The sequence below is a fragment of the Dipteris shenzhenensis genome, chromosome 7 (genome assembly GCF_047967505.1).
Source record: "Dipteris shenzhenensis isolate YYH24624 ecotype China chromosome 7, Dip_SZ_1.0, whole genome shotgun sequence".
Classification (NCBI taxonomy): Eukaryota; Viridiplantae; Streptophyta; class Polypodiopsida; order Gleicheniales; family Dipteridaceae; genus Dipteris; species Dipteris shenzhenensis.
Genome location: NC_141602.1, coordinates 2870300 through 2895749, shown reverse-complemented (window position 1 = coordinate 2895749; position 25450 = coordinate 2870300). Strand labels below are relative to the sequence as shown.

General features: G+C 42.5%; 1 protein-coding gene across 1 annotated transcript; it reads left to right on the top strand.

Moving 5' to 3' along the window:
• The first annotated feature begins 7889 nt into the window (after positions 1-7889).
• LOC147899817 (brassinosteroid-responsive RING protein 1-like) lies at positions 7890-9324 on the top strand. Its single transcript, XM_087377390.1, has one exon. The coding sequence runs from the start codon at positions 8256-8258 to the stop codon at positions 8724-8726; it is 471 nt and encodes a 156-aa protein (XP_087233516.1). The 5' UTR covers positions 7890-8255; the 3' UTR covers positions 8727-9324.
• Positions 9325-25450: the final 16126 nt, after the last annotated feature.

Here is a 25450-nt window from a genome sequence, read left to right as displayed (position 1 = left end):
ATCAGAGCTCCCTTGCCTTTCACTAAGCCATTGAGATCCTTGTGTGAGAGCATGAGAGAGATTAAAAGACTGAGAGTTCATCTTTCATTCCATTGATGAAAGAAAATTCAATTCCATTCATATGAGAGATTTTCTTTAATCTCCTTCAATTTTTGTTCATTTGAAAGAAGAATTTCTGCTCATTCTTCTTTCTTTGTGTGAGAAAGAGAGACTTTGATTATGTGAGTGAGAGTCCTTCTTCACATTTGAGTGTTCTTAATTCGAGAGAGCGAGATCAAGAATTCTGTCCATTTTTGTTCTCTGAGAGAGATAGGGAGAGACTATTTTAGGTTCCATTATGAGAGAGTCTATGATATCCTAGCCGGCTCCTACAAGCTTCAGCAACCTAGCAACTACACAATTCTAGCTCAACCCCTTGCAAGCCAAGTCTCTAAAGAGCTCAGGCCTAAGGCAACTACACAACGGTGAGATCAAACACCCAAAGGAGACCTAGTGCTCATGGCCTCAACTTATGGCAACGTAGCTCCATAGCAACATCTACTACTGCAACTTTGCCCAACGAGCTCATGCTCCACCAACACCTATAAGCAAATAGCTGACTCCCAGCCAAGCTCCAGCACTACAACACATCTACGAGGGATGGCTCCAACCTCCAACGAGTCGTATGCAGTAATAGTTAGATGCTCTGTGTGGTCAAAGGGTTGCCACATGGTAGCCTTATCCCTAGTGCCACATCAGTAGTATCTCGATGCTACCACATCATCATCGACATCCACATCATCAACCTTATCTTGCCACATCATCTACCACAGTGGCATGCCACATCAGAATTGCCACCTTTCATTACCACATCATCAACAATTGACCTTGGGTTAGTCAATCTGGCCATGGTTAGGTCAACATGACTCTGGTTTAGGTCATCAAGTGCCACCTCAGCTGTCCAGTCAGTACTAGCCCCCTGTAGGCATAGTTATCCCTCTGCAAGCACACTGTGCACAGCATGTGCATCCAATTACCACATCATCACTACTCCACTGGCACATCCCTTGGCAGGCACACCCCTGCATGTGACCCCGAGTGCAACATCATCATTGAGCACTTTGCACCCTTTTTTGCCCCTCCACCTAGATCAAGTGGTAGCTCTTGATCCGAGAAGAATTTCAAAGCACTCCAAAAAGGAAAATCGCTTGTTTTTTTGTACTCTACATGCTTGTCACATCATGTGCACATTTAGGTACAAGTATCACTCACTTTTGAGCCTCATTGTGATAAATCCACTTTCTACACACACATCAGCCTCTACATCAACGCATCTGACCCAGCACATAAAAAGAACCAAAGAAAAGAAATTATTTCCTATTTTTTCATCGATCAATGGTTAGTATAGATCTAGATCAAAGTAGACTAGATCACCTTAGAGGAGACACTCTGAATTTCTCCAAGTTGCCAATCTAAGCCATGCCCAAAATTCTTGACTAGTTTCTACTCGAAGCTAGTCCCTACGCTCACATACGGTTTCACATCATCACATTACCTGAAACCTAATGTTCATCAAAGTGTTTAGAGGCATTTCCAATTGTTCAATGGGCAAATAGCACATGATTTGATTTCACACACACATGCCATCATTGTAAAGCCTATTTGGCTATTTCATGGCATTGCGCACGTTATTCCAGCCTTGTAAAGCCTCTTGGATATTCCTCGCATCATTTGCCACAAGCCTTGTAATTCAGATCGGATTATATATTGTAGTTCTACCTTCAACAACTCAAATTTCACTTGCCATGGTCAGTGTTTTGCAGTTGATTCAGATGGTGATTTTCACGACACTTTGAGTACATTCCTTGCACCATGTCTATGACTAGTAACCTCAATCTGGAGGCATCTACTAAGCTAGACAACTCCAATTATGACACATGAAAATATCGAATGGAGACCATTCTTGTACTTCAGGACAAATGGGAGTATGTCGATGGATCTACACGTAGACCAATGGACAGTCCAACCAACAGTAGCTCTACTCCACCTATTGTCACAGCACCAACAATGGGATATCTAGCTACACTAGCAATTTCTACACCTGTAGCAAATCCTACCATTTCCCGTGCATAGGCAAAATGGGATAAGAAATATAAGTATGCAGTTTTTGCACCTATAGTAGATCCTGCCATTGCCCGAGCACAGGCAGAATGGGATAAGAAAGATAAGTATGCACTGATCAAGCAGAATGTGCAAGATGTCAAGCTAGGATAGCTCAATAGTATTAAGACATCAAAAGAAGCATGGGATATGTTGTAGCTCTCTACGAGTCTAAGAACACTTCTAGGATTCTCACACTGAGAAACCAAATCAACCAGAGTTTTTGTAATAGCAGCAAAACCAATCATGCTTACGTACCCGGGATCAAAGACTATAACAATCAAGTCACAGTAGTAGGAGAGACTATGAATCCAGCATAAATATTTCAAGTCATCGTGAATGGACTAGGAGAGGGATCCAAGAATCTAGTCCATAGTATTGCCATCCAATGGCAAATTCCAACACTGGAAGAACTTTAGTCAACCTTACTTGGTGAAGAACTTAAGACGCAAGCCATTTATGCATGCAAAGGTCATTCTAATGATCAAGCATTCACAGATTCAGACAGAAGTAGAGGCAGAGGCAGAGGCAGAGGTAGATAATTCCAAGGAAGTCATCATCAGCAATAAAATCAGCATCAAAGTTAGAATCAACATCATCCTCAGCAACATTAGAATCAGCAAAGAGGAAATCATTCCAATTGAGGAAGATTCCAAGGACGAGGGAATGGATCTACCAACATGTCAAACATCCAATGCAACTACTATCATAAGTTTGGACACTATGAAGAGATTGCCGCAAGAAGTAGTACGACCAAGGCGGTCAATCTAGCAATAATCGAGGGAATTTCCACGAAAAAGGAAATCATCGTGGTGGACATTCTAGTCAGAGTCATTTTGCAAATGAACATGGGAATATGTTTCTTGCAAACAGGGAAATGCAAAAGACTGATACAGTGTATCTAGACACTGATTGCAATTTAAAAGAGGATTTCAGCAACTATCAAGTCGACCAAGCAGATCAGGATCCTTGGTACATCGACAAGGGTGCATCACCTCATATGACAAATCATCACGAATGGTTCAGAGAGATGAAACCATTATAAGGTCAAAAGAATGTCATCTACACAACAGATAATACACCAAATCTAGTTCAAGGGACATGCATTATCCCCTATGAACAATTTCACTGGTATGAAAAGATTGGTAAAAGATGTACTCTATGTTCCAAAGCTTAGCAACAACCTCTTATCAGTAGGTCAAATGATGGAACACAACTACCGAGTCATCTTTGATGGAGATGAATGCACTATCAGAGACAAATCCAAAAAATTTCAGCTCTAGTAGGAAAAGGAGTCAAGGAAGGATGCTTGTACAAAATGCTAGCTATAATACCAGATTTGCATGCCATGTCAGCTCAACCACAATCGATGCCACTATGTGCAAAATGGCACAAGAGATATGGTCATGTCAATTTCAAGAGCTTGCTAGATCTTAGGAATTAGAATATGGCAATTGGGATTCCAAAGCTACAATTTCTTGGAAAAGTTTGTGAAGCATGGTGCTTCGGCAAAAAAAAGCGAACCAACTTTGGTAGAAGCACCTCTCGACGAGCACGAGGTATTCTTGATTTTATACATACAAATGTATGGGGTTATGCTTAGACCCGCAGCATCAATGGTTCACTTTACTACTTGACTTTCATTAACGACTACACGAGATATTGTTGGGTCTATTTTTTGAAAGAGAAATCTGAAGTGTTTTCCAGATTTCAAGAATTCAAAGCCATGGTAGAAAACCGGATAGGCAAAAAGATCAAAGTCATGAGATCAGATAATCACTGCTACCGTTTATAGGAACATAATCACTTACATTGTTTATGAATTTATTTTTATATGTGAAGTTGTGTTTTCACAACAAGAAAGTTTATATGTACACCACTCTCAAAGAGAACAAGTCATCTATTGTGATAAATAGCTTAACCATAGCCTTATTCATAGTAAGTATAATTTGGGGTTCTAACACACTAGTATTTGATTTGTATAGCTTTTAAAAACATAGAAGCACAATATTCATTATTCTTTGAATTTTCTTTGGTCCATATCCCAAATTGGTCTTTATACAAGTCCAAAAATGTTGTGTTAAATTTTTTATTTCTTCCCTATTGATGGCCTATCAAATCTAAGGACTATGTAGCCAAAAAATAATTACTAGATGAGGTCATAAGGAGGATGTGTTAGAAGAGTGAGATACAAAAACATAAATTACATAGAGCAGTAGAGATATCGGTCCTTTGATCTAAGACCCCCATCCAACCTTTCTTATTATTTTAAATGGGTATAATGACTATGTGTTTATGTTAATCGTGGTGGTACCTTCCTTGATTATAATGGATACTCGTGGACCATTTTTCTTTCAGGTGATTTTATAACCCAAATGTAGGTAGCTATCTTAATGTTACCTCATGAATGCACATCCTACTTAGAGGTTTTAGTAATTAACTAATGACGGTGTTGTTGAGATATATGGCACCTAAGGCAAAAGATATGGCAAATTAAATGCGTAAAAGATTTGAAGCAAGATCATGCTAACACATGTGTAACAAGGATTTATCCCCCATGTGACCAAGTAGTGTAGGGATGTACTTCACTTCTATAAAAGGAGTCACTTTCCAACAATAACATATGCAAGCTGTCAAGTCTCTATGAGTACAAGTCTCAATCCTGTAGCTAAATTGAATTTGATTCAATACTTATTTAGCCTTAAGAGAGGGCCTTACTTCATGGTGGCACAAAGCATGGTGGGACCCTTTCCCTCACCTCTTCCTTGTTTTTGTCTTCTAGCCTTGCAATTTTATTTTGGGAATGATGCCTAGTATTCCCACTTCTTGTCCCCTTGGGCCACTTCAATGAGATATTCAATAGAAACCATCCTTCAAGGAGCCTAAGAAGAAGCAAATCGAGTGGGATATGAATGATGCCTTACGCTTTTCCATACAAGAAACGAAGGTCAAAAAACACGGGTGCAAGACAGAATTTCACCCTTACACTTGCGAGTAAGTTCGTTGTTCATATTGATGTTACATGGACACATTTCAGTTCAATTTTCTTGATCGAGGGCTTCTTCACAAATCCAAAAACTCTTCAATCACGAAACAGTTATAAAGGTGTACAAGAAAGTTTTCTAAGTTAATACGTTGGAGAGCAAGCAAGGAGCCAGAACTGTTTCAGCTGAGTGCATCCTCAACCACAGGCAAGATGTTGGCATCTCAGGGAAATGGAGGTTATTTTTTATTGAAGGTGGGAGTCCTATGTCGGCCAGTTTCACTCTGTGTCTGCATGTTAGCGCTCCACGTTCGAAGGAGAGGTGTAAAGCGAAAGCCCGAAGTTCAAAATTCCCCTTGGAAGGTGCACAGGATGGAATTGCATGTTAATGGCGCCTGGTAGGCGAGGTATAATGAAGAGCTGTCGCTGGAGAGAAGGCAGCAACTGTGCAATAGAGTTGGGCTCTGTGCGCAAACAAAAATTAAGGTACCGACTCCCGAGTATGCAGAGGGACGTCGGCTCTCCTCTCTGGAATCAAAATGCACTTGAAAGATAATCGTGCATGCTAAAGCCGGAATGACCTTGTAGGACGTATGGGGAGCCTTACGACGTTAACAAGGGTGCAGAAAAGAGAGTTGATTCTGCAATTGAGGTTTCTGAAAGCTAAAACAAAAATATGGCAATATCCTGGATCAGCTGGAGAGAAAGAGGGGAGAGAGAGAGCGCATCGATTTATCAAACAGCAAACTGCGTACCTGAAGGAAAGGAAAGCCTCACCGTCGCATATGGCACCTGGAAAGTAGCCTGTCCAGTCCATGTGTTCGGAGGAGGAAAAACACAGCGAATATGTGCAGTCACCAGTGTCACAACACGAATAGGGCTTAGAGTCCACCGCTACCAATCGAGTTGACGTTTCTGCAGTAGGGTGTTGAACAGAGCAGAAAGAACTTCAAAGAACAGGGCCAATGCTGACTAGATGATCAAAACCACCAGCGATTCAGCAGTTAATAAACATTTCTCGTTTTGACTCTCGTCAGCGAGTAATAGCTGGCTGTGAAATATATGGTCCTGTGCAACGTCTGAGTGCGCAAAGATTGACAGGTCAAGACTTCTTTCCCTCAGGAAATCAAGGATGTGTATGAGCTGGACCCTGAGGACTGGATGTTTGAATACATGACACATGGCCCATAAAGCCGAAGACAAAAGCCACGGCTGAGGCGACGGTGACAGCGTTGCCGAGGAGAAAAGCGTGAACACGATTTCGCGTTTACGTATGATCTATACAGCTAGACATATGTCTAGTACTAATGTTCGGTGCACGGATCAGATGGTTGCGCGTGAGCCTGTAGATTCCTGATTCATGGCGGGTCAAAATGGCTGCACGAGCTTGCACTAAAATCCCGTTAGGATTGAGTCAATTTGAGTCCAGCATCGAATTAGGTTTCATGTGGCAACTTCGCAAGGACGGATGGAGATCAGAGATTCAGGAATCTCAGAATCACTGTGTGTTGATGACATTTATACAAAAATCACCCGGTACTGAATCGAATTGATCAACGAAGAATCCTGCATCCTAATTTCTAAAGATTATGGCATTTTCTAGGGTTCAGGCCCTCAGGGATTGGAAGCCATGTTATCGAATCGTGCACCTACCTCCGCAAGTCTGCTGCTAACCAATTCCAAGCAAGATTGCGAGTGATTGGGCTAGCTAATATGGCGTATAATGTTGGAACGACAAAAGCGTCGACAGATGACTACAGTTTAGAGTCAGGTTGTCAATCATGTCGACTGGCAGCACGCTGCTTCTGTCTCCCTTTGAACAAACGATCGGGCATCATGTGAGTTCACTACAGAGGGCTGACGGGGTTGATTCTGGCGAGATCTTTACCAATCCTTCGTGATCTCTGTCTCTAGTGGTAGCTACTAGCAAGCGCCCCTTCATTTTCGTGATCACCAAGTCGTACCCTGTGTCTTTATTCACCCCACTGGCCTCGTTCCACGACCATGAGTTCCACAAGGGCATATACTCCCAACATCCCCCGTATTGTTGTTGGCCACCTACCCATTAACGCGACCCTTAACCACTGTGCGCACCCACGAAAAAGCAAGAATTCCTGCAGACAAACTTGTAAGTTGTCACCCATCTATGTGTGATAGTGAGAGAAGAGTACTACCTGATCCGTGACACGTTATAGTGCATGCTTGTAGCGATGAGCTTTAGCAATTATCTAAGTAATTCTTTCGTGTCTGTGAGCGAAGGAGAATTGGTGACATTTACATGTTAAAACGAAGCTAAGGAGCAAGCGCAAACAGGCGATAGCTTTCCACGTAAGCACACTAGAACGATGCACACCCCCACGAGAGAGAGAGAGAGAGAGAGATGGCCTGAATCATGTACAAGAAAGAAATGTATTTTACATATTAAACTAGGGCAATTGCAGGTCAAAAGCTTTTCGCGCTGAGAGGGGGCCTTGATCCCCCACCCCTGGACCGTTTTCACATCCGATCAGAGCGCGTTCCCAAATTGTCCCCTCCTGCATGAACATCCCATGTGCCCACATGTTTTGTATTCTCAGACTTTGAGGGGTTATCCACGATTTCTAAATAGAACAAACCCCACCCCATATGCCAGGAAAGAACCGGGAAGCACGGCCGGCATGGCGGTAAAGGAAATGCAAGCACGCCAGTGCATAAACTATATCTCCACTTCTGCACTCTACATGTGTATATATGTGCCGCTGCCGGCGCATCTACTAATGACCTGAGAGCTAGTTGCAAGTTGCAACTTGGCGAGAGCTGGTGAGACGTATGGCTTATAACAGGAGCTTTCGGGCAGCAAAGCTGTGATCATTGTCACGACCACCGAGCGAGACACAGAGAGAGAGAGAGAGAGAGAGAGAGAGCCCTTTTTGCTGATTTGCAAGCTTAAATCATCTCCAGCTTTCCCTCTTCGCTTTCGAGCTAAAAGGGCCCGTCGCGAGTTTTCCTGTGTTCAGATCGGCCTTGCATCCACGCTGCCTCAGTCTTGTTGTATCCACCCAAACCATTTCAGATTGTCCTTGCCATTCCGTGCCCCTTCTCCGGAGCTCACCTTCTGCAAGTTGATTTTCTGTAATTGCCAGGATAGATCAGTATGGGTTTTCCAGTTCCTTACGCCCCTAAACTCGTCATCATCGCCGGCATCCTTATTGTTGCTCTAAAAGAGCTCTGTCGATCCATGTTTCAATTAATTGGTCTATGCGAAGAAGGTTACAGCCCAGACCCGTCTCTATGGCAGTCCCCCACAGACCCAAGCCCAGAATTTGCCTCCCGGATGAATTATTCGCCAGGTGTTTCTGTCATCCGGTCTTCTCTTGTGCCATTACTGTTCGACGTGCTTTTGGAACAAAGTCCGCTCAAGTGCGGTTCTGATTGTGCAGTGTGCCTGTGCGAGTTTGAGAGCGGCCAGGAGGTTCAGATGATGCCCAACTGCTCGCATGTGTTTCACAGGGACTGTATTGATAGATGGCTCGATCAGGAGCAAAAAACTTGCCCTCTGTGCAGGAGCTCTCTGGCAAGTGAAGAGCTAGTTCTTGCTGAATATCAGAGAAGCCAAATGCTGTGAGAGGATGAAATGGCTGGAATAGAGCTGCTCAAGAGTATTCGATACACCCGAGCTCGGCAAAGTCCGCGAAGCAGAATGATTTGCAAGGCATTGCACAGAGTGTCTGTAATACTCGAATGTGGGCACACGATGATCGCATCCAGAACAATATACAAGATGACGATGAAAAGATGGCAAGCGTCACGATAGTGATCCGCCATTCTTCACGGTTGAGCTACCCTACCCCTAAGGTGTATTCATCATCCTCAAGAAACGGCTACTGGACAGACGATGCTTCAAGAACGGTGTGAGAGATCTGAAGCCGTTGGTAAGATGACTGCAATTGCCCATCGTTTCTGCTTTTGCTATATTGGAACTAAAGTTCATCAAGCTTCTGTCTGATTGGCTGAAAGTCGAGATGCAATGCTATAGCAATTGAGAGAGGCACCATGTCTAAAACTTTGGACTTAGTTCCGTCGTCACTTTTGTGCTGAGAGAGTTCATAACTTCATAGGACCCAAGATGGTGAGACGAGCTGATCATTTTCCAATGAGCCCGTACTTCGCTTTGCCTCCACCAAAAAATAGAGAGTAAAAAATGAGGCAGCACATTGGCTCAGTCCTCAACATGCATGTATGGTGGTCAACTAATTTTTTATCTGGTATAATATGGGGATTTATGCATGGTTAATCTCTTGCTTGCTTTTTATGACAAAATCTATCCATCACAAGAAATCCCTAAGGCCTAATTCGAGTTCATATATCTTTGTGCTCCATGTGCTGTTGCGCTTCACTAGAAAGAGCACTTCCTTCCAATTTCATGACTTCCCAATGTCCATATCTATACTCACTTTAAATCATGGATTGCAAAATGGAGAAATCCAATGAAGGCCATTGTTCTCACCCAATGCGATTTTAGTCTTTGATTCCACGATAATGATCTACTACAATAGTACCACGAGGTCATGCGAGGTCCTCGAGATGGCTCCTGCATCAGAATCATTGTCAAACATTCATCGCAATCCCCAAATCCATTGCCATCTTTGTATGCTTGCCGAAGCCTCAGATGCAAGTCCACATCAAATAAAATCTCTCCTAAGTTCTCACCTAAATTAGGTATATAGAAATCAATACTAGCTGTCAAATTAAAGAGGGAAGAAGAAGAATGATTGACATAAATAAAGCATGAGTTGCATGAAACAATGCAAACCGGCCAACTGAATGGAGCAGGAGATTTTGAAGATAGAGAATCTAGAAAGCTTCACCAAAAGATTTCTTTTGTGACGTTGGACCTACTCTAAATCCTTTTGATAAATCTAATTTGTAAGCAAGTGCTCTAATTCTTTTCAGTATTAGGAGGGGTCCACAATAGTCTTGAGAGTTGTGAATCTTCCATGTGCACAAGATAAGGGCTTGCAAGGTATGGTTTGGGTATGAAGTTAGTGCATGCTGCCACATGGCAAGGAGGAATTATCCCACATGTGAGCAAGCAATGCAAGTATAAATTGCTCCTATGAAAGGGAGTTCATTTTCACATAATAACATTACTCAAGCTCTCATGTCTCTCAATGAGTACAAGTCTCAATCTTGTAACACAAATGAACTTGAGTTTATGCTTCATTAGCCTAGCTCTTCTTCATCATGTTTGTTGTTAGGTTTTATCCTCCTTAGACTAGTATGTGATTAGTACCTTGGAGGGCTCAATCTGTGATTTCAACATTGTATTAGAGCATGGTTCTAGCTCTCCTAGCATAGATTCAACTCATTAGCATTGGATTACGTTTTATGAGATTGAGTGAACCTCTTGTGAGTTTTATTTATGTGAGAGAGATATTTAAGTGAAGTTTCTTGAGTGCTTTGTCAGAGAAGTGTGAGAGTTAATTGTTAGTGTTGAGAGATAAGTAGAGAGAGATGCTTGACACACTACAAAGTAGTAGCCAAACGTGAGCTAATTAAAACAAAGAAAGGCTGGTGCTACATCATTTGGTAATGATGAAAAGGAAATTTGGCATGGAGAAAAAACATCAAAAGCTTGAATGCAAACCAAATGAAGCAACAAAGAACCAAATGGGCAACCAAACTTAGTAGCGAAGAAGGGCAACCGTGCTAGATCAGTGACTCAACCAAGCAAGATTACCTATAAGCAACAACAACAATGACCTAAAAGATAGAGCCAGTTGACTTGATGATGCAAGAAAACAAATAAGAGATAGGCCAAAAACAAGCAAGAATATGCCCATGACACACAAAAGGTGGAAAAGCACTACATGACGACCCAACAAGACTATGGCATAGATGTTATTGAACACACAAAAGCAACCAATAACAACAACCAGATAGATACAATCAAACAGGACCACGATGCACAGTACATCCACAAATAGACTTTACACATGATTAGCAGTGCATATAAGTATTTTTTACAACAAACACATCAAGAAACTACTCAATGCAAAGAAACAAGCAACAACACTCCAACAAATGATGACAGTTGACTGATGGACAATTATACCAACAAAACTCAAACAGCAAGTAGTTATGTGACTAGCAAGCATTAATGAGCACAACACACACTCAACAACATGGACACATTGATGCATGCCATCCCAAAAGATCCCATAGAGCACATCCTAGAGGAAGGTGCCATAGACTTGCAGCCAACCCTAAAGAGATAGGGTCATGCACATAGGGTCACTCAAAATCTTGGCATGTGGGAAAGTTTGCCACATCAATGATTGACTCAATAGCCACACCATCAAAGACACATTGTAGTCGAAGCAGCATAATGCCACATTACAGGCACATGTGGTGCATAGTAACCTCCTACCAAGCACATTATATAAGTAGCCTGTGATCACCCACATAGCACATCATCATTTGACCCTCCTTCTTGAAACCTAAATGACAATCAACAACTTTTGAACCAGGAAGGATTTGCGTGTGACCTTGTTCATGTTTTCACATTTGTGTTAATTCATAATTTACGAATGCCACACTCGGTCCAAAAAAGTGTGAAATAGTATGATCACATTGGTAATCTAAAAAATTCATTGATGAATCGGATAAATATATCTATAGTAATAGGCATGATATCGACAGTAGTATTCATGATATCGGCAATATAAGTTCAAATATCAATGACTTATGTAATATTTTGGATGGTAAATGCCTACATAATGTCAATATTAAGATTAAAACATATGGCATTTGGACATGTACCAGGGATATTTTTGACTAGATTTCTCACCCACTTTCTGCATATAGAAAGCTTGCAAGAGCTTTATTCAATAAGATTGTAGTCCATAGCTCTTGCCCTTAGCATGGTGGGTATGATGGACCACAATTGAGTTGTGTCTGTGTGTGTGTGTGTGTGTGTGTGTGCGCGCGCGCACGCACGTGCGTGCGTGAGACACAGAGACACACAGAGAGAGAGAGAGAGAGAGAGAGAGAGAGAGAGAGAGAGAGAGAGAGAGAGAGAGAGAGAGAGAGAGAGAGAGAGAGAGAGAGAGAGAGAGAGAGAGAGAGAGAATTCATTGTGGTTATTGAAGTGTACAACGAGAATCACTCATGGAACCTACAAATCATCGAAAAACACAGCAAAAACTATACACAAGAATGAGACAAGAATATGCATGATCTTTCAAAGCTCACAAACAGAAAAGAAGACAAGCACGCTGGGGGTGCAATCTCCCCCCATAGGAGTGGTGCTCGTCCTCCACATCCTATATATTTGATTGATTCTAGAATTTCAAGCAACAACAACTGATACAAGCTCATGTACATCTCCTCCATGCACAAACTAGAGATAAGCCACATACACACTTTCCAAAATAGCTTGCCTTTTCTAGAAATAGAGTTTGCTTTTCCCACTAGGAGCCCACTAGAGTTAATATGCTTAGATTAAGTCTCTAATGTTCTAAAAATTAGAATATGTACATGAGCATTTATAATTCCAAAAATTAGGCTCTTTGAAGTAAGCCTTGTTTATTTACCACATCACTGGTTGCACCTTACATGCACAAAAATGCTTGCCACTACCAGCCATTGCCTGATTAGTTACTCTTCCCCTGAATCCACAACATCCATCAATAATGCAAATATTTCAAGCATAAGAAACCTTGGAAACAATCACCAATATTATTCAATCTTTCAGCATTTAAGCGATGCAAATCAATAAATCAACACTTATTTCATTAATTTTGGACTCATATGTCTACTTTTGGACTATTCCTTAAAATCCTTCCCAACTGAAAAGTTTACTTTATGAAACTGTCATTCGAGAATCAAAAGTTTACTTTCTGGCACTATCATTTTCACATAAGACATTTCAAAATATCTCTCTACAATGTTGTACAAATAATGCAAAAACTACTATTAAATCCTAAATTTGTATTTCTTGTTTATAAGAATCATATTCTTAAAATAAAAAATCCGAGTTATTAGTTTAAATCCATGAAAAACCATGCTATTGAGGATTCACAACATTTTAAAAATGTATACATAAGAGACCTGTAAGACTCTTTTTACTTTCAATGCAGAAAACTATAACACTCTTGAATATTCAAGAAATTAAAAGGTTTATATACACATGAGACATGATGGAAGCCTCTTTTGTACTCCAAAAAATAGCAATAGCTATGCTTGCAATTTTACATTATCATGTCATAAGTTTTACAACAAATATTGCTCTCGATGAGTCTTTGTACAAAGGATCTCCTGTGGCCTTTTCAATAATTTAATTTTTCCTTTACAATGAGTTTAGTACAAATGGGCGATCCAAACATTTGCTTGTTTGAATGTCCTTTTCTATCATGATCACAGAAATGAGCGATCCAAACATTTGCTTGTTCAGAATGTCCTTTCTGTCATCACTTGTCGCTTGGGTGCCATCTTCATTCACTCTCATCTGACAACCACCACCACCTTCACTCTTTCTCGATATTTGAATGGTGTTATCATGGGCATTCTTCATTTGCGCTATCTCCTTCTACTTCCTCCCGGGCGAGCATCTTTGTGAACTCTGTAATGTGCGTAATAATTGGTTGCGGTAATTTTATTTTGTCTTCTACATCATACCCCATGTGCTTCTTTGTTTTCTTTGACCTTGATTTCCAGGATACTATGACTGTCTCTGTGGAAAGTCTTGAAATTGCTTCATGGTTTGGGACCCATTCCTTTTTCAAACAACCACTATACAATGTACTGTTATCTTGGTTCTCCTTCCTACCCCTTGGCTCATACCATACCGCTGTAAATGTTGTAGCTCTCCCTCGGTCATCCATGCTCACGTCAACTACTTTTGCAACCCAAAACTTCACGTTCTCATGTTCATCATCCGATGGTCGCAACAAAACAATGGACATCTATGTCTATTTGTGGCATAAACTCTCTCTTCTTGGGTCCACAATATGGACGTGGGAGCAACGATTCAAACTCATTTTCAAAGAGACCACATGCTGGACGCAAGTCATTACCAACATTTGGCCAAAATAAAGGCCGTTCTGCCTTAATATCATCTTCTCGCATTTTTGCAAGGTCCTTTATCAATTGGTAGGTCTTGCTAATTACAACAGTAGTGTGTTCCTTCCAAGAGGGCTTCCAATCAGGAAATCTCCGGAGCATTTCCTCTTTGTATGCAATAAAAGCTTTTAAGCCTTCTATTTCACCTTTGGATTTCTCGTTGAATTCTTTTATAGGAGCCCATGTTGGATGCATTTCTTTGCTCGGGATTGAAGTTAAGAGAGAGTAAGGTTCTTCAAGTTCCCATTTTGTATCAAGAGAATAGTGTTGCCATTGCATCACTGGTTTTTCATCCTTTAAGAAAAATCGAAAATAGTGTGGAGTACTATGACCAATCAGGGCATCACCACCTTTTTGTATGAAAGGTAGAATAAAGCTCTTCCAATCATACATCCTCTCAACCATTGAGCATATTGTTCCTTCCTTACGGCCACCAACTTGCCTCCCGCATTTTCTTATCAAGTCATCCATTGTCTCCATGTCCTTGTGTTTTAGTTCTCTTGAAACTGTGCTAAATACCTGATCGATATCCTCATGTGTGTGCCCAACCAACAAAAACCCAACTTTAATCTCATTGAAGATTCTATGAGCGATTAGCATTGAGCAAAATGCAAAGAAGAGTACATTCTTATTCTCTCGTCCGCAATTGTCTGCTTGTATTCTCAAAGTTGCTGGTAGGCGACTTTTTCTGCATGTACATTGTGAATTGCCTTCATAACGGATGTTACAACTTGATTGCTATCGTGTAGATGCAAGGAATCAATCCATATGTCTACAAAAAACTTAAATCCGTGCACTAACACTCCACATAGATGTGTCTTTAAAAAGTATTTGCCTTGTAGCTTAGGTGGAGTGTTAACGAATCGAGGTAATGTTGTTGTATTTTGATCCATACCATCTACAATAATGCACATGTACTCATTTGGGTGAGAAATAGCTTGCTCCTTCCAAAATGCATATTTTATTCTAGAATGTCGAACAAGTCCATGATGAAATTCTCTCTTTCTTTTGTAAGCTTCTTTTTGTTCTGGAGATGTTGCACTCTTAAGTGCTCGCTTTAGATCATCACAGTCGTTGCACTTTGACACTTTTTGCCTCTTTGGGATTTTAACATGTCCAAAGCTTTTTTTCCAAAGAGTATACAAAGTATGAAAAGATGCCGGTGCATGCCCTCTTTGCCTCTGTGTTTCTCCAATAGAGTTAAATACTTCTTTTTTGGTCAAACCTATCGGAAGATGCATTTCTGATAGGTGGGGTTGCGGTAAAGCATTTTCATAAATGTAATCTTTCAAAATTGCTGTTGCTGCAGCTGTTGAGGCTCTTGTTTTGGGCCTTCCTATGTTTCCATGAATGTTAAATTTAACTCCATACTTTGCTTTATTAGCCAAATTCCAATATGTGCCATGTGATAATCCTGTAATAATGCGATATGCATTATTGCATATACTTTTTCCATTTATAAGAGGCCTTATTTGATGTCCTGAACTTCGCCTTCTCTTATCATTTACAAGAAAGCAAGACAATCTCGTGAGTAGGTATTCATTTCTTCTGCTTCCTTTCCTTTGCCAGACATGTTCTCTACAACCCTTGATGTCATGTAAGTTAATGGATCACATACATGTATGCTTACAGCATGTAGATCGCATTGCTTTTAGCATAACATCTTCATTCATTACTCTTATTCTCTTTGGTTGCTTTTCTGGATCTGCCTGCACTCGTTGTCTTTTCATGCATCTGTATGTCCGTTTTGGGACCTTCTGTTCATTCTTATTTGGATTTGTGTAGTTTCTCCTTGTAAGATTTATTTGTCACGTTGTTTTCATGAGATGTTGCATCCTTGATCTTATCACTCTGACAGTCAAATACTGAATATTCCTTTGTTGATGTCATCCTTGCTTTTGATACATTCGTCAAACCATTTGTAACATTTACAAGTTCACAATCAAAGTCAAACACCGAATAGTCCTTTGTTGATCTCATCCCTACTTTTGATACAATCGTAGAACCACTTGTCACAATGGCATTAGAGTGTCCCGAATGATCTTCAAACTCATCTATTCCTGAGAGAACATCACTCATTGATGCACTTTCTATGGATTTCATAACTCCATAGTCAGTGGTGATAGAGTGTCTAGAATGATCTTCAAACTCATCTATTCCTGAGAGAACATCGCTCATTGATGCACTTTCTATGGATTTCATAACTCCATAGTCTTGAAACTCCTCTACTCCAGAGAGAACATCACTCATTATACTATCGTGCATGATTTCCATAATTCCATAGTTACCTGCTTTGACTCCAAGAACTTTATCAGTATCCATAAAGCCATCCATGCTTGAAGATATAACACTTTTGACATCTTTGCCCAAGTTCTCAATGTGCATGAACTCATCCACCCCGAATAAGGCATCACTTGTGAAATATTTTTCTTTCTCGGTACCAATGAACTCATCGACTTCTGATAAGACGTCAGTGCTATAGTTGAGTGCATTGGAATCATCCATCTCTGAAGGAATAGAGCTTGGTACATTGGCATATTCTTTCAATTCTTTGATGTTGTAGTATACATTATGTTTATCATTAAAAACCACATGTCGAGTCTTTCCAATCTTTAAAAATTGCATGCTCCATCTCAAATCCTTACCTACCTCATAGTAGGGACCATCCAATGACATTGAGTTATCATCCATACCATCATCAGTAACTTTTTGAATTCTCATCTGCGCAAATGTCCAGTGTTCAACTTGTTCAAATCCCAAGACTTGACCTTCTGCTACATACTTATTTGTAAATGATAACATTTGTAAAATATCTCCCACTCTAAAATCCAAAGATATGCACTTTGTATTCCTGATGACATGTGTTGATTAAGTCTCATCTCTGTCCCATGCAATAAATGCTTTGTTGGAAGTATTATAGGGCATAACATCTCCAAGGATTTCCATATCCCCACACTTATGCTTTAGCTCAACATGTGCACTAAGAATCCTTGATACGATAACCGCCACCTTATCTTCGCCAAGTCTTCTAAAGTGACAAATAGAATTTGGATCACTTTCATGGATTGTAGCAAATGCAACTACTTCTCTTTTGCAACATAAAATCACCTCCATCCCCGGAATAAATTTTGTAGCCATCTCCTTTGTGAGTTTCCTTTTTGCAAACAAGCTGTAACAACCATTATAAAGAACATTAGTCTCTTCTCAATAACCTACTTTATTAATGATTTAAAAATCCAGAATGTGTTTGAAAATTTAATTAGATACTAACCAATAACAACCGTAAACCAATAACAATCCTAAACCCTAAACCAAAACAACCCTAAACCCTAACCAATAACAACCCTAAACCCTAACTCCCAAACCTTAAAACCCTAAACCCTAAACCCTAACCCCCAAACCCTAAACCCTAAACCCTAACCCCCAAACCCCAAACCCTAACTCCCAAACCCTAAACCCTAAACCCCAAACCCTAACTCCTAAACCCTAAACCCTAACTCCCAAACCCTAAACCCTAAACCCTAAACCCTAAACCCTTAACCCTAACCACCAAACCCTAAACCCTAACTCCCAAACCCCCAAACCCTAAACCCTAACTCCCAAACCCTAAACCCTAAACCTAAACCTAACTCTAAACCCTAAACCCTTAACCCTTAACCCTAACCCCCAAACCCCTAAACTCTAACCCTAACTCCTAAACCCCTAAACCCTAACCCTAACCTCCCAAACTCTAAACCTAATCCCCAAACCCTAAACCCTAACTCCTAAACCCTAAATCCTAAACCCTAAACCCTAACTCCCAAACCCTAAACCCTAAACCCTAAATCCCAAACCCTAATCCCTAAACCTTAAACTCTAACTCCCAAACCCTAAACCCTAACCCCAAACCCTAAACCCTAAACCCTAAACCCTAACTCCTAAACCCTAAACCCTAAACCCTAACTCCCAAACCCTAAACCCTAAACCCTAAATCCCAAACCCTAAACCCTAAACCCTAAACCCTAAACCTTAAACTCTAACTCCCAAACCCTAAACCCTACCCCCAAACCCTAAAGAGAGAGAGAAAGAGAGAGGGAGAGAGAGGAGAGAAGGGGGGGGAAAGAGAGGGGAGAGAAAGGGAGGGGGGAGAGAAGGGGGAGGGGGGAAGAGAGGGGAGAGAGGGGGAAGCCGGCAAGGGGGGGGAGAGAGAGAGGGGAGGGGGAGGCCGCTGCCGCGGCAGCGCAGAGGGGGGGAGGGAGGGGAGGGAGAGGGGAGGGGAGAAGGAGGGGGGGCGGCGAGAGAGGGAGGGGGCGGGGAGAGAGAGGGGGAGAGGGAGGGGAGGGGGCCGCTGCCGCTGCCGCGGTGGCGAGAGAGGGGGAGGGGGGGAGAGGGAGGGGGGTGGGGGAGAGGGGGGGCGGGGAGAGAGAGGGAGGGGAGGGGGAGAGGGAGGGGAGGGGGCCGCTGCCGCTACCGCGGCAGCGAGAGAGGGGAGGGGGGGAGAGGGAAGGGGGGGGGCGGGGCAGCGAGAGAGAGGGAGAGAGAGAGAGAGAGAGGGGGGGGCCGCTACCGCTACCGCGGCAGCGAGAGAGGGAGGGGGGGAGAGAGAAGGGGGGCGGCGAGAGAGAGGGGGGAAAGGGAGGGGAGGGGAGGGGGAGAGAGGAAGGGGGGCCGCGGCCGCTGCCGCGGCAGCGAGAGAGGGGGAGGGGGGGAGAGGGAGGGGGCGAGGGCAGCGAGAGAGAGGGGAGGGGGAGAGAGAGAAGGGGGGGGCCGCTGCCGCTTCCGCGGCAGCGAGAGAGGGGAGGGGGGGGAGAGGGAAGGGGGGGTGGGGGCAGCGAGAGAGAGGGGAGGGGGAGAGAGAGAAGGGGGGGCCGTTGCCGCTGCTGCGGCAGCGAGAGAGGGAGGGGGGAGAGAGAGAAGGGGGGGCGGCGAGAGAGAGGGTGGAAAGGGAGGGGAGGGGAGGGGAGAGAGAGAAGGGGGGGGCCGCGGCCGCTGCCACAGCAGCGAGAGAGGGGGAGGGGGGAGAGGGGGGGGCAAGGGCAGCGAGAGAGAGGGGAGGGGGAGAGAGAGAAGGGGGGGGGCCCGCTGTTGCTACCGCGGCAGCGAGAGAGGGGGAGGGGGGGGAGAGGGAAGGGGGGGGCGGGGGCAGCGAGAGAGAGGGGAGGGGGAGAGAGAGAAGGCGGGGGGGCCGCTGCCGCTGCCGCAGCAGCGAGAGAGGGGAGGGGGGGAGAGGGAAGGGGGAGGGGGGGAGGGGGCAGCGAGAGAGAGGGGAGGGAGAGAGAGAGAGGGGGGGCCGCTGCCGCTGCCGCGGCAGCGAGAGAGGGAGGGGGGAGAGAGAGAGAGGGGGGAGAGGAGGGGAGGGGAGGGGAGAGAGAGAGGGGGAGCGCTGCCGCGGCAGCGAGAGAGGGGGAGGGGGGAGAGGGAAGGGGTGGGGAGAGGGAAGAGAGAGGGGGGGGCCGCTGCCGCGGCAGCAAGAGAGGAGGGGGGGAGAGAGATAAGGGGGGGCAGCGAGAGAGAGGGGGGAAGAGGAGGGGAGGGGAGGGGAGAGAGAGAGGGGGCCGCTGTCACGGCAGCGAGAGAGGAGGGGGGAGAGAGAGAGAAGGGGGGAGATGCGAGAGCGAGAGAGAGGGGGAGGGAGAGAGAGAGAGGAGGGGGGGCCGCTGCCACCGCAGCGAAAGAGAGGGAGGGGGGGAGAGAGAGAGAGAGGGGGGGAAGAGAGAGAGAGAGAGGGGCAGGCCGCTGAGAGGGGGAGGGAGAGAGAGAGAGGAGGGGGGGGGCCGCTGCCGCAGCAGCGAAAGAGAGGGAGGGGGGGAGAGAGAGAGAGAGAGGGGGGGAGAGAGAGAGAGAGAGGGGAGGCCGCTACCGCGGCAGCGAGAGGGAGAGAGGGGGGAGAGAGAGAGAGAGAGGGAGGGGGGGGGAGGTCGCGGCAAGTGAGAGAGAGAGTGGGGAGCGCAAGTGAGAGAGAGGGAAAAGGTGAGGAGAAAGGGAGAGAGAGAGAGAGAGGGGAAATGAAGAGGAGGGGAGAGAGTAGACTAAGATGAGAGGAAACGTAGACTAGAGCGGAGAGGAAAGAGAGAGAGAGAGAAGAGTGAGAGAGATGAAAATTTAGAGAGGGAGGACACGAGAAAGTACGATCCAGATAGAAAATCTTACCAATGAAGAGGAGAAATGAGTGGGCGACGATCGAGACAAGATAAAGGAGCTACGATCGAGACAAGATAAAGGAGGTACGATCAATGAGGCATATGAGAGGAGATTGGTATGTGATTTAGTCGAAACTTAAACAAACAAAACTATAAAGCTTGGTGTTTGATGAAAATTTAGAGAGGAAGGGCACAAGAGAAAGTACGATCGAGATAAAAAATCTTACCAATGAGGAGAAAAAATGAGTGGGCGACGATCAAGAAGAGATAAAGGAGAGATGTTTTGATGGAAGAATTTGGGAGCTACGATCAATGAGGCATATTAGAGGAGATTGGTGTGTGATTTAGTCGAAACTTAAACAAACAAAACTATAAACCTTGGTGTTTGAAAAGAGAAACGTGTGGAAACTAGAATTTCAAATTTCCCGCCTTTTTTTAAACTATGAATCCTTGTGTTTGAAAAGATAAACGTGTGAAAACTTGAAAATTGTGATAAAAGACAACCTTGTGTTTCAAAAGACAAACGCGTGGATGTGAAAATTGTGATAAAAGACAACCTTGTGTTTCAAAAGACAAACGCATGGATGTGAAAAGACAAATGTATGCTAAAAGCAAAACTTGTAGAAACTTGAATTTTAAATTTTTCTTTGTTTTTGAATTTAAAATGAGTTTCACTTTCATTTTTAATTTACTAGTTTAATTTAGACTATAATGCATTTTGTTTTGGAATATAAAAAGTATAATTTTAATTTTATTACATTTTAAATTAAAATTTTAAAAGTAGTTTAACTTACATTCGTTATTATTACTTTAATTTATTTCTTTTTAGGGAGAATTAATATATTCTTCTAGGTAAATATTAAATTTTTAATTTTAAGTCTTGTTTTCTTTATTTTACGTTATTTTTTCATAAACTTTAAGTTAAACTACTTTATAGTTTTTATTATTTAAATTCAAATTTATAAAGATTTTAACTTCTTATTAATGTGAATGTAGGTAAATATTAAATTTTTAATTTTAAGTCTTGTTTTCTTTATTTTACGTCATTTTTTCATAAACTTTAAGTTAAACTACTTTATAGTTTTTATTATTTAATTTCAAATTTATTAAGATTTTAACTTCTTATTAATGTGAATGTTCAATTCTTATGAGTTGTAAGTAAATTAGTTTTTGAAAATATAAATTTTATCTTTTTTAAAATGAGAAGGGGAAGGGAGAGAGAGAGAAGGGGGGGGCCGCTGCCGCGGCAACGAGAGAGAATGAGGTGGGAGAGAGAGAGAAAGGGGTGGGAGGATGGGAGTGGGAGAGGGAGTGGGAATGGGGAAGGTGAAAGAATGGACGTGGGCATGGGAGTGAGAATGGGGAAGGTGGGGTGGGAGGATGGGGGCGGCAACGAGAGAGAAGGGGGGGAGAGAGAGAGAGAAAGGGGTGTGAGTTTAAAAAAGATAAAATATAAATTTTATCTTTTTTAAACTCACAACCTTAGTGTATTAAAAAGAATAATGGAAAATAGATTATTTTTTGCTTTTAATTCGCAACCTAAGGATATTAAAAAGAACAATGGAAAAGAAATTATTTCTTGCTTTTCTTCGCTTCGACGGTTGGTGTAGTCTAGATTAGCATAGATTAGTTTGTCCTTAGAGGAGAGAACTCCAAAAAAACCAATCAAAGCCATGCTCAAAATTTCTCGACTAGTTCCTAATCGGAGTCAGTCCATTCGTTCACATTCGGTTTCACAGTCACAACAACCCTACCATTTAAGCAACGATTAAGGTTTTTAAACTTTCAAGATGATTGAAAGTTGTATCAGTGGACATGACAGATTACAGTTGTGAAAGTTGACAGAGCATTTTACACTTATATCAGTTGCGGGAGTTGACAGAGCATTTTGCACTTATATATGACAGACTTCAAATTTGTATTCAGAGATCATTGTAAATCCTTATTTTTTTTCACATTTATGCTCTAAGCCTTGTAAAGCCTTTTAGGCTATTCCCAAAGCATTTATGCCCTAAGCCTTGTAAAGCCTTTTAGGCTATTCCCAAAGCATGAAATTGATACTTATATGATTGGGAAGAATAAAAACTTGAGGTGTATTAATGGGACTCATTGTACTTTTGATTTTTCAAAGTAATTGTAGTTTGTCAAAGTACTTAAAATTTGTGTTGTGCTTGAATACAGGATCGATCTTGAGGCTACAGCATTTGTCAATGGTATGACACTGAAATACAATGGAAGAATTTATGCCCCAAAGGACTTCACAAACTGGACAGTTGTTGACACAACAAAGAAAGCATGGTTCTTGGTCTTAAGTAAAGGAAATCTCATTCTAGTGATGACAAAGAGAGAGTTGGAGAAAGATGAGTGCGCATCAAATGTATCTTTCTCAAAGAGAAATTTGATTCAAGGGGGCACCTTAGTAGGAATAAAAATTGAAAAAGACAGCAGTACAATGATGATTTACACAAAGTCAAGAATGAGCAACAGATCGTTTCTTCTTTCTAAGAAAGATGCAATGCACTTTGTGATGCCGCCGCCAAAAGCACCTAGATTTCCTGAATTGGTTCCTGCATTGGAGATCCTTCAACATGTGTGGGAGGAATTTCCCATTGAGGAAGCAAGAAAAATGCAGTCAAAGATTATCCTTGAATACTTTCAGGGTGTCATCCAACAAGGTTCAACTTCATTGGAGGGACCTAAGGTGCAAGAATCCACACATGAGAAAGGAAGTGATGAGACACGCCATGTAGACCTAGTTCATGGTAATACAAATGAGACAGGAAGTGGAGTGGATGAGACAGAACACATTGTAGCAATGGATGAGGGTCTTGTACACGTGGATGCTTACAAGGGATCTACATCTGAGACAGGAATTGAATTGGTGGAGACCGGACATGCACATGCATCTCAGATAGAAATTGAATTGAGTGAGACACGACATGCATCAGATAAGACAGGACATGCACACACATCTCTTGTTCATGGTATTACTCACTTAGATGGTGTAACTCATGAAGTTGATGGAATAACAGAACAAGTGAAGCCCTTAAGTATACCTGAAGTTGAGGCAATAGAAGAAGAAGTAGGTCGATCTAAACCAGTTCACATTGAGCCCCTAAAAAATAAACCTCGACGTCAAATGCAAAAGGCAAGTACTTCACGAGCTACAGTTCCAAGTCCTATAACTGGAAAAAGAGGTCGTTCATATACAAAGAAAGGGAAAAGAAGAGAAGAGGAAGAACATGAAGAGGATGCGGAGGGTCTTGAAATGGAGTCAGATCTAGAAGCAGAAATGTTATCAATGAAGAACCTAAATCTTCGCTTGAATGAGGCTGTGACAGATGAGGATCCAGGATATATATGGGGCCAGAAGACTCAAGTTATACATGCTTCAATAGTGGTGTGACGCCAAAAATTGATATTTTTAACTTGGCATTGATATTGTTTTTCTCTATGTTTGATAAGGGTTTGAGTATCAAGTGATAGCCTAGTGGCTCTCACTTATTTCTATTTTCTATGATATTGTATGGGATTGAGAGGATGAGTGGAATGGCTCATTGTAAATACCATAGGTATGAATTATAAATACCTTGGTATGGGGTGAGAGTTATTTGTGTATGGGATATTATGAGTTTTTTAGAAAATAGGAAGAGTGAGTCATATAAAGAGGTGGGCTCATGTCCATGTGTTCCAATAATATAAGAGAGGCCACATGCCAAGCATGTGGAAGGCATGTGGAGGAGTGTGAAGTCAAGAGGAATCCTTCTAGAACTCCTATGTGGAATAAGAAGGATGTGGACATGTGGAAAAGAGAGGGTCCCTATGGGCTCCATGTGAGGAGACTCTTGACTTTCTCAATATTTTAAGAGTCTTGAGCATCTTTTGATGGGACACATGGCAAGAGTAGCCAAAAAGGACATGGATGGTGACATACGTGCTTATGTGATTGATGGGGAAAGGAATCTACAGGCAGCAATTGTAAATGGGTGAAGGAGGGTAACAAAGTCTCTATAAAAGGAGCCCTCCTCTCCCTTGTTCATCAATCTCTTCCACCATTGGGCCTTATGTTGCTGTAGTTCTAGTCTCCCCAAGCCTCTTCCATGAGCCTTCTCTTCCTCTTGTAGATATTCTCTTATGTAGACTCTTGAGTCCTTCTCTCTAGTGTATTCTCTCTCTATGAGTAGTCTTGGAGCTTCCGCTCCCTCTTGTATGTATGAAACCTCTTCTTCTCCCTGGTGTTTGTAGTGTTGAGGTGGATTCTCACTCTATTTGTAATGAAGGTCACTTCAGGTTCTCTCTCTCTCTTGAGTGTCTCTTCCCTTTTCTTTCTTTCATAGCCTTAAAAGTTCTTTCTATTCGGCTGCTCACTGTGCACACATGGTCCATTTGTTTCCCGAGCCACTATGCAAAATTCTTCCCCTCTTCTAGGCGAAATCTATGAGGGGTGGATCGTTGATGAAGGTGGAGTCTTGAGGGAGCATCCTGCTCAGGCGAAATTAGCCTGGCTGGAGGGTAGTTTTCATGACAGTTTGACCCCCTGTTAGTGTTTTGCTCATAACTTTCTGCTCAGTAGTCGATTGTAATGAAATTTATATCAGCGCGAAGCTCTCTTCAAGGCGCATGTTCCTATGTAATCAGATCTTGAATCAGATACTGCTGCAAAAAGTTATGAGTCTCTGTGTTTGACAGTCTGTTTTCATGACAGTTTTTACCCCCTTCCAGTAAACTGTCCATATCTCTTCAACCGTCTGTCTGTTTTCAATGAAACTTATATCAGCGCGAAGCCCATCTCAAGGCGCATCTCTTTGTGTACTTAAATCTTTGATATCATGTCTCTACTGAAAGTTATAGGCCTTTGTGTCTAATGACAGTTTGTAGAGTGTTTTGAGCTAAGTATAAAGGTGTCTATGAAGGAGGTGCAATATTTCCTCGGAATCTACCCATCCGACCTAATCAGCCCCTTCAAACTCCTCGATATATATCAGTTCATGTCATGTTGAGCCGCAAGACCTTCTTTCAACAACGTATCGCTCTTCTCTTTGGTGCAGACCGGCTCGCTGAGATTATGACCTCTGTTGATCCTTTCCTTCTCCCTATGCTTGACTAC

Bases quoted from the DNA above. Each gene is read 5' to 3' on its own strand.
- LOC147899817 (XM_087377390.1), top strand. From the start codon at position 8,256: ATGGGTTTTCCAGTTCCTTACGCCCCTAAACTCGTCATCATCGCCGGC.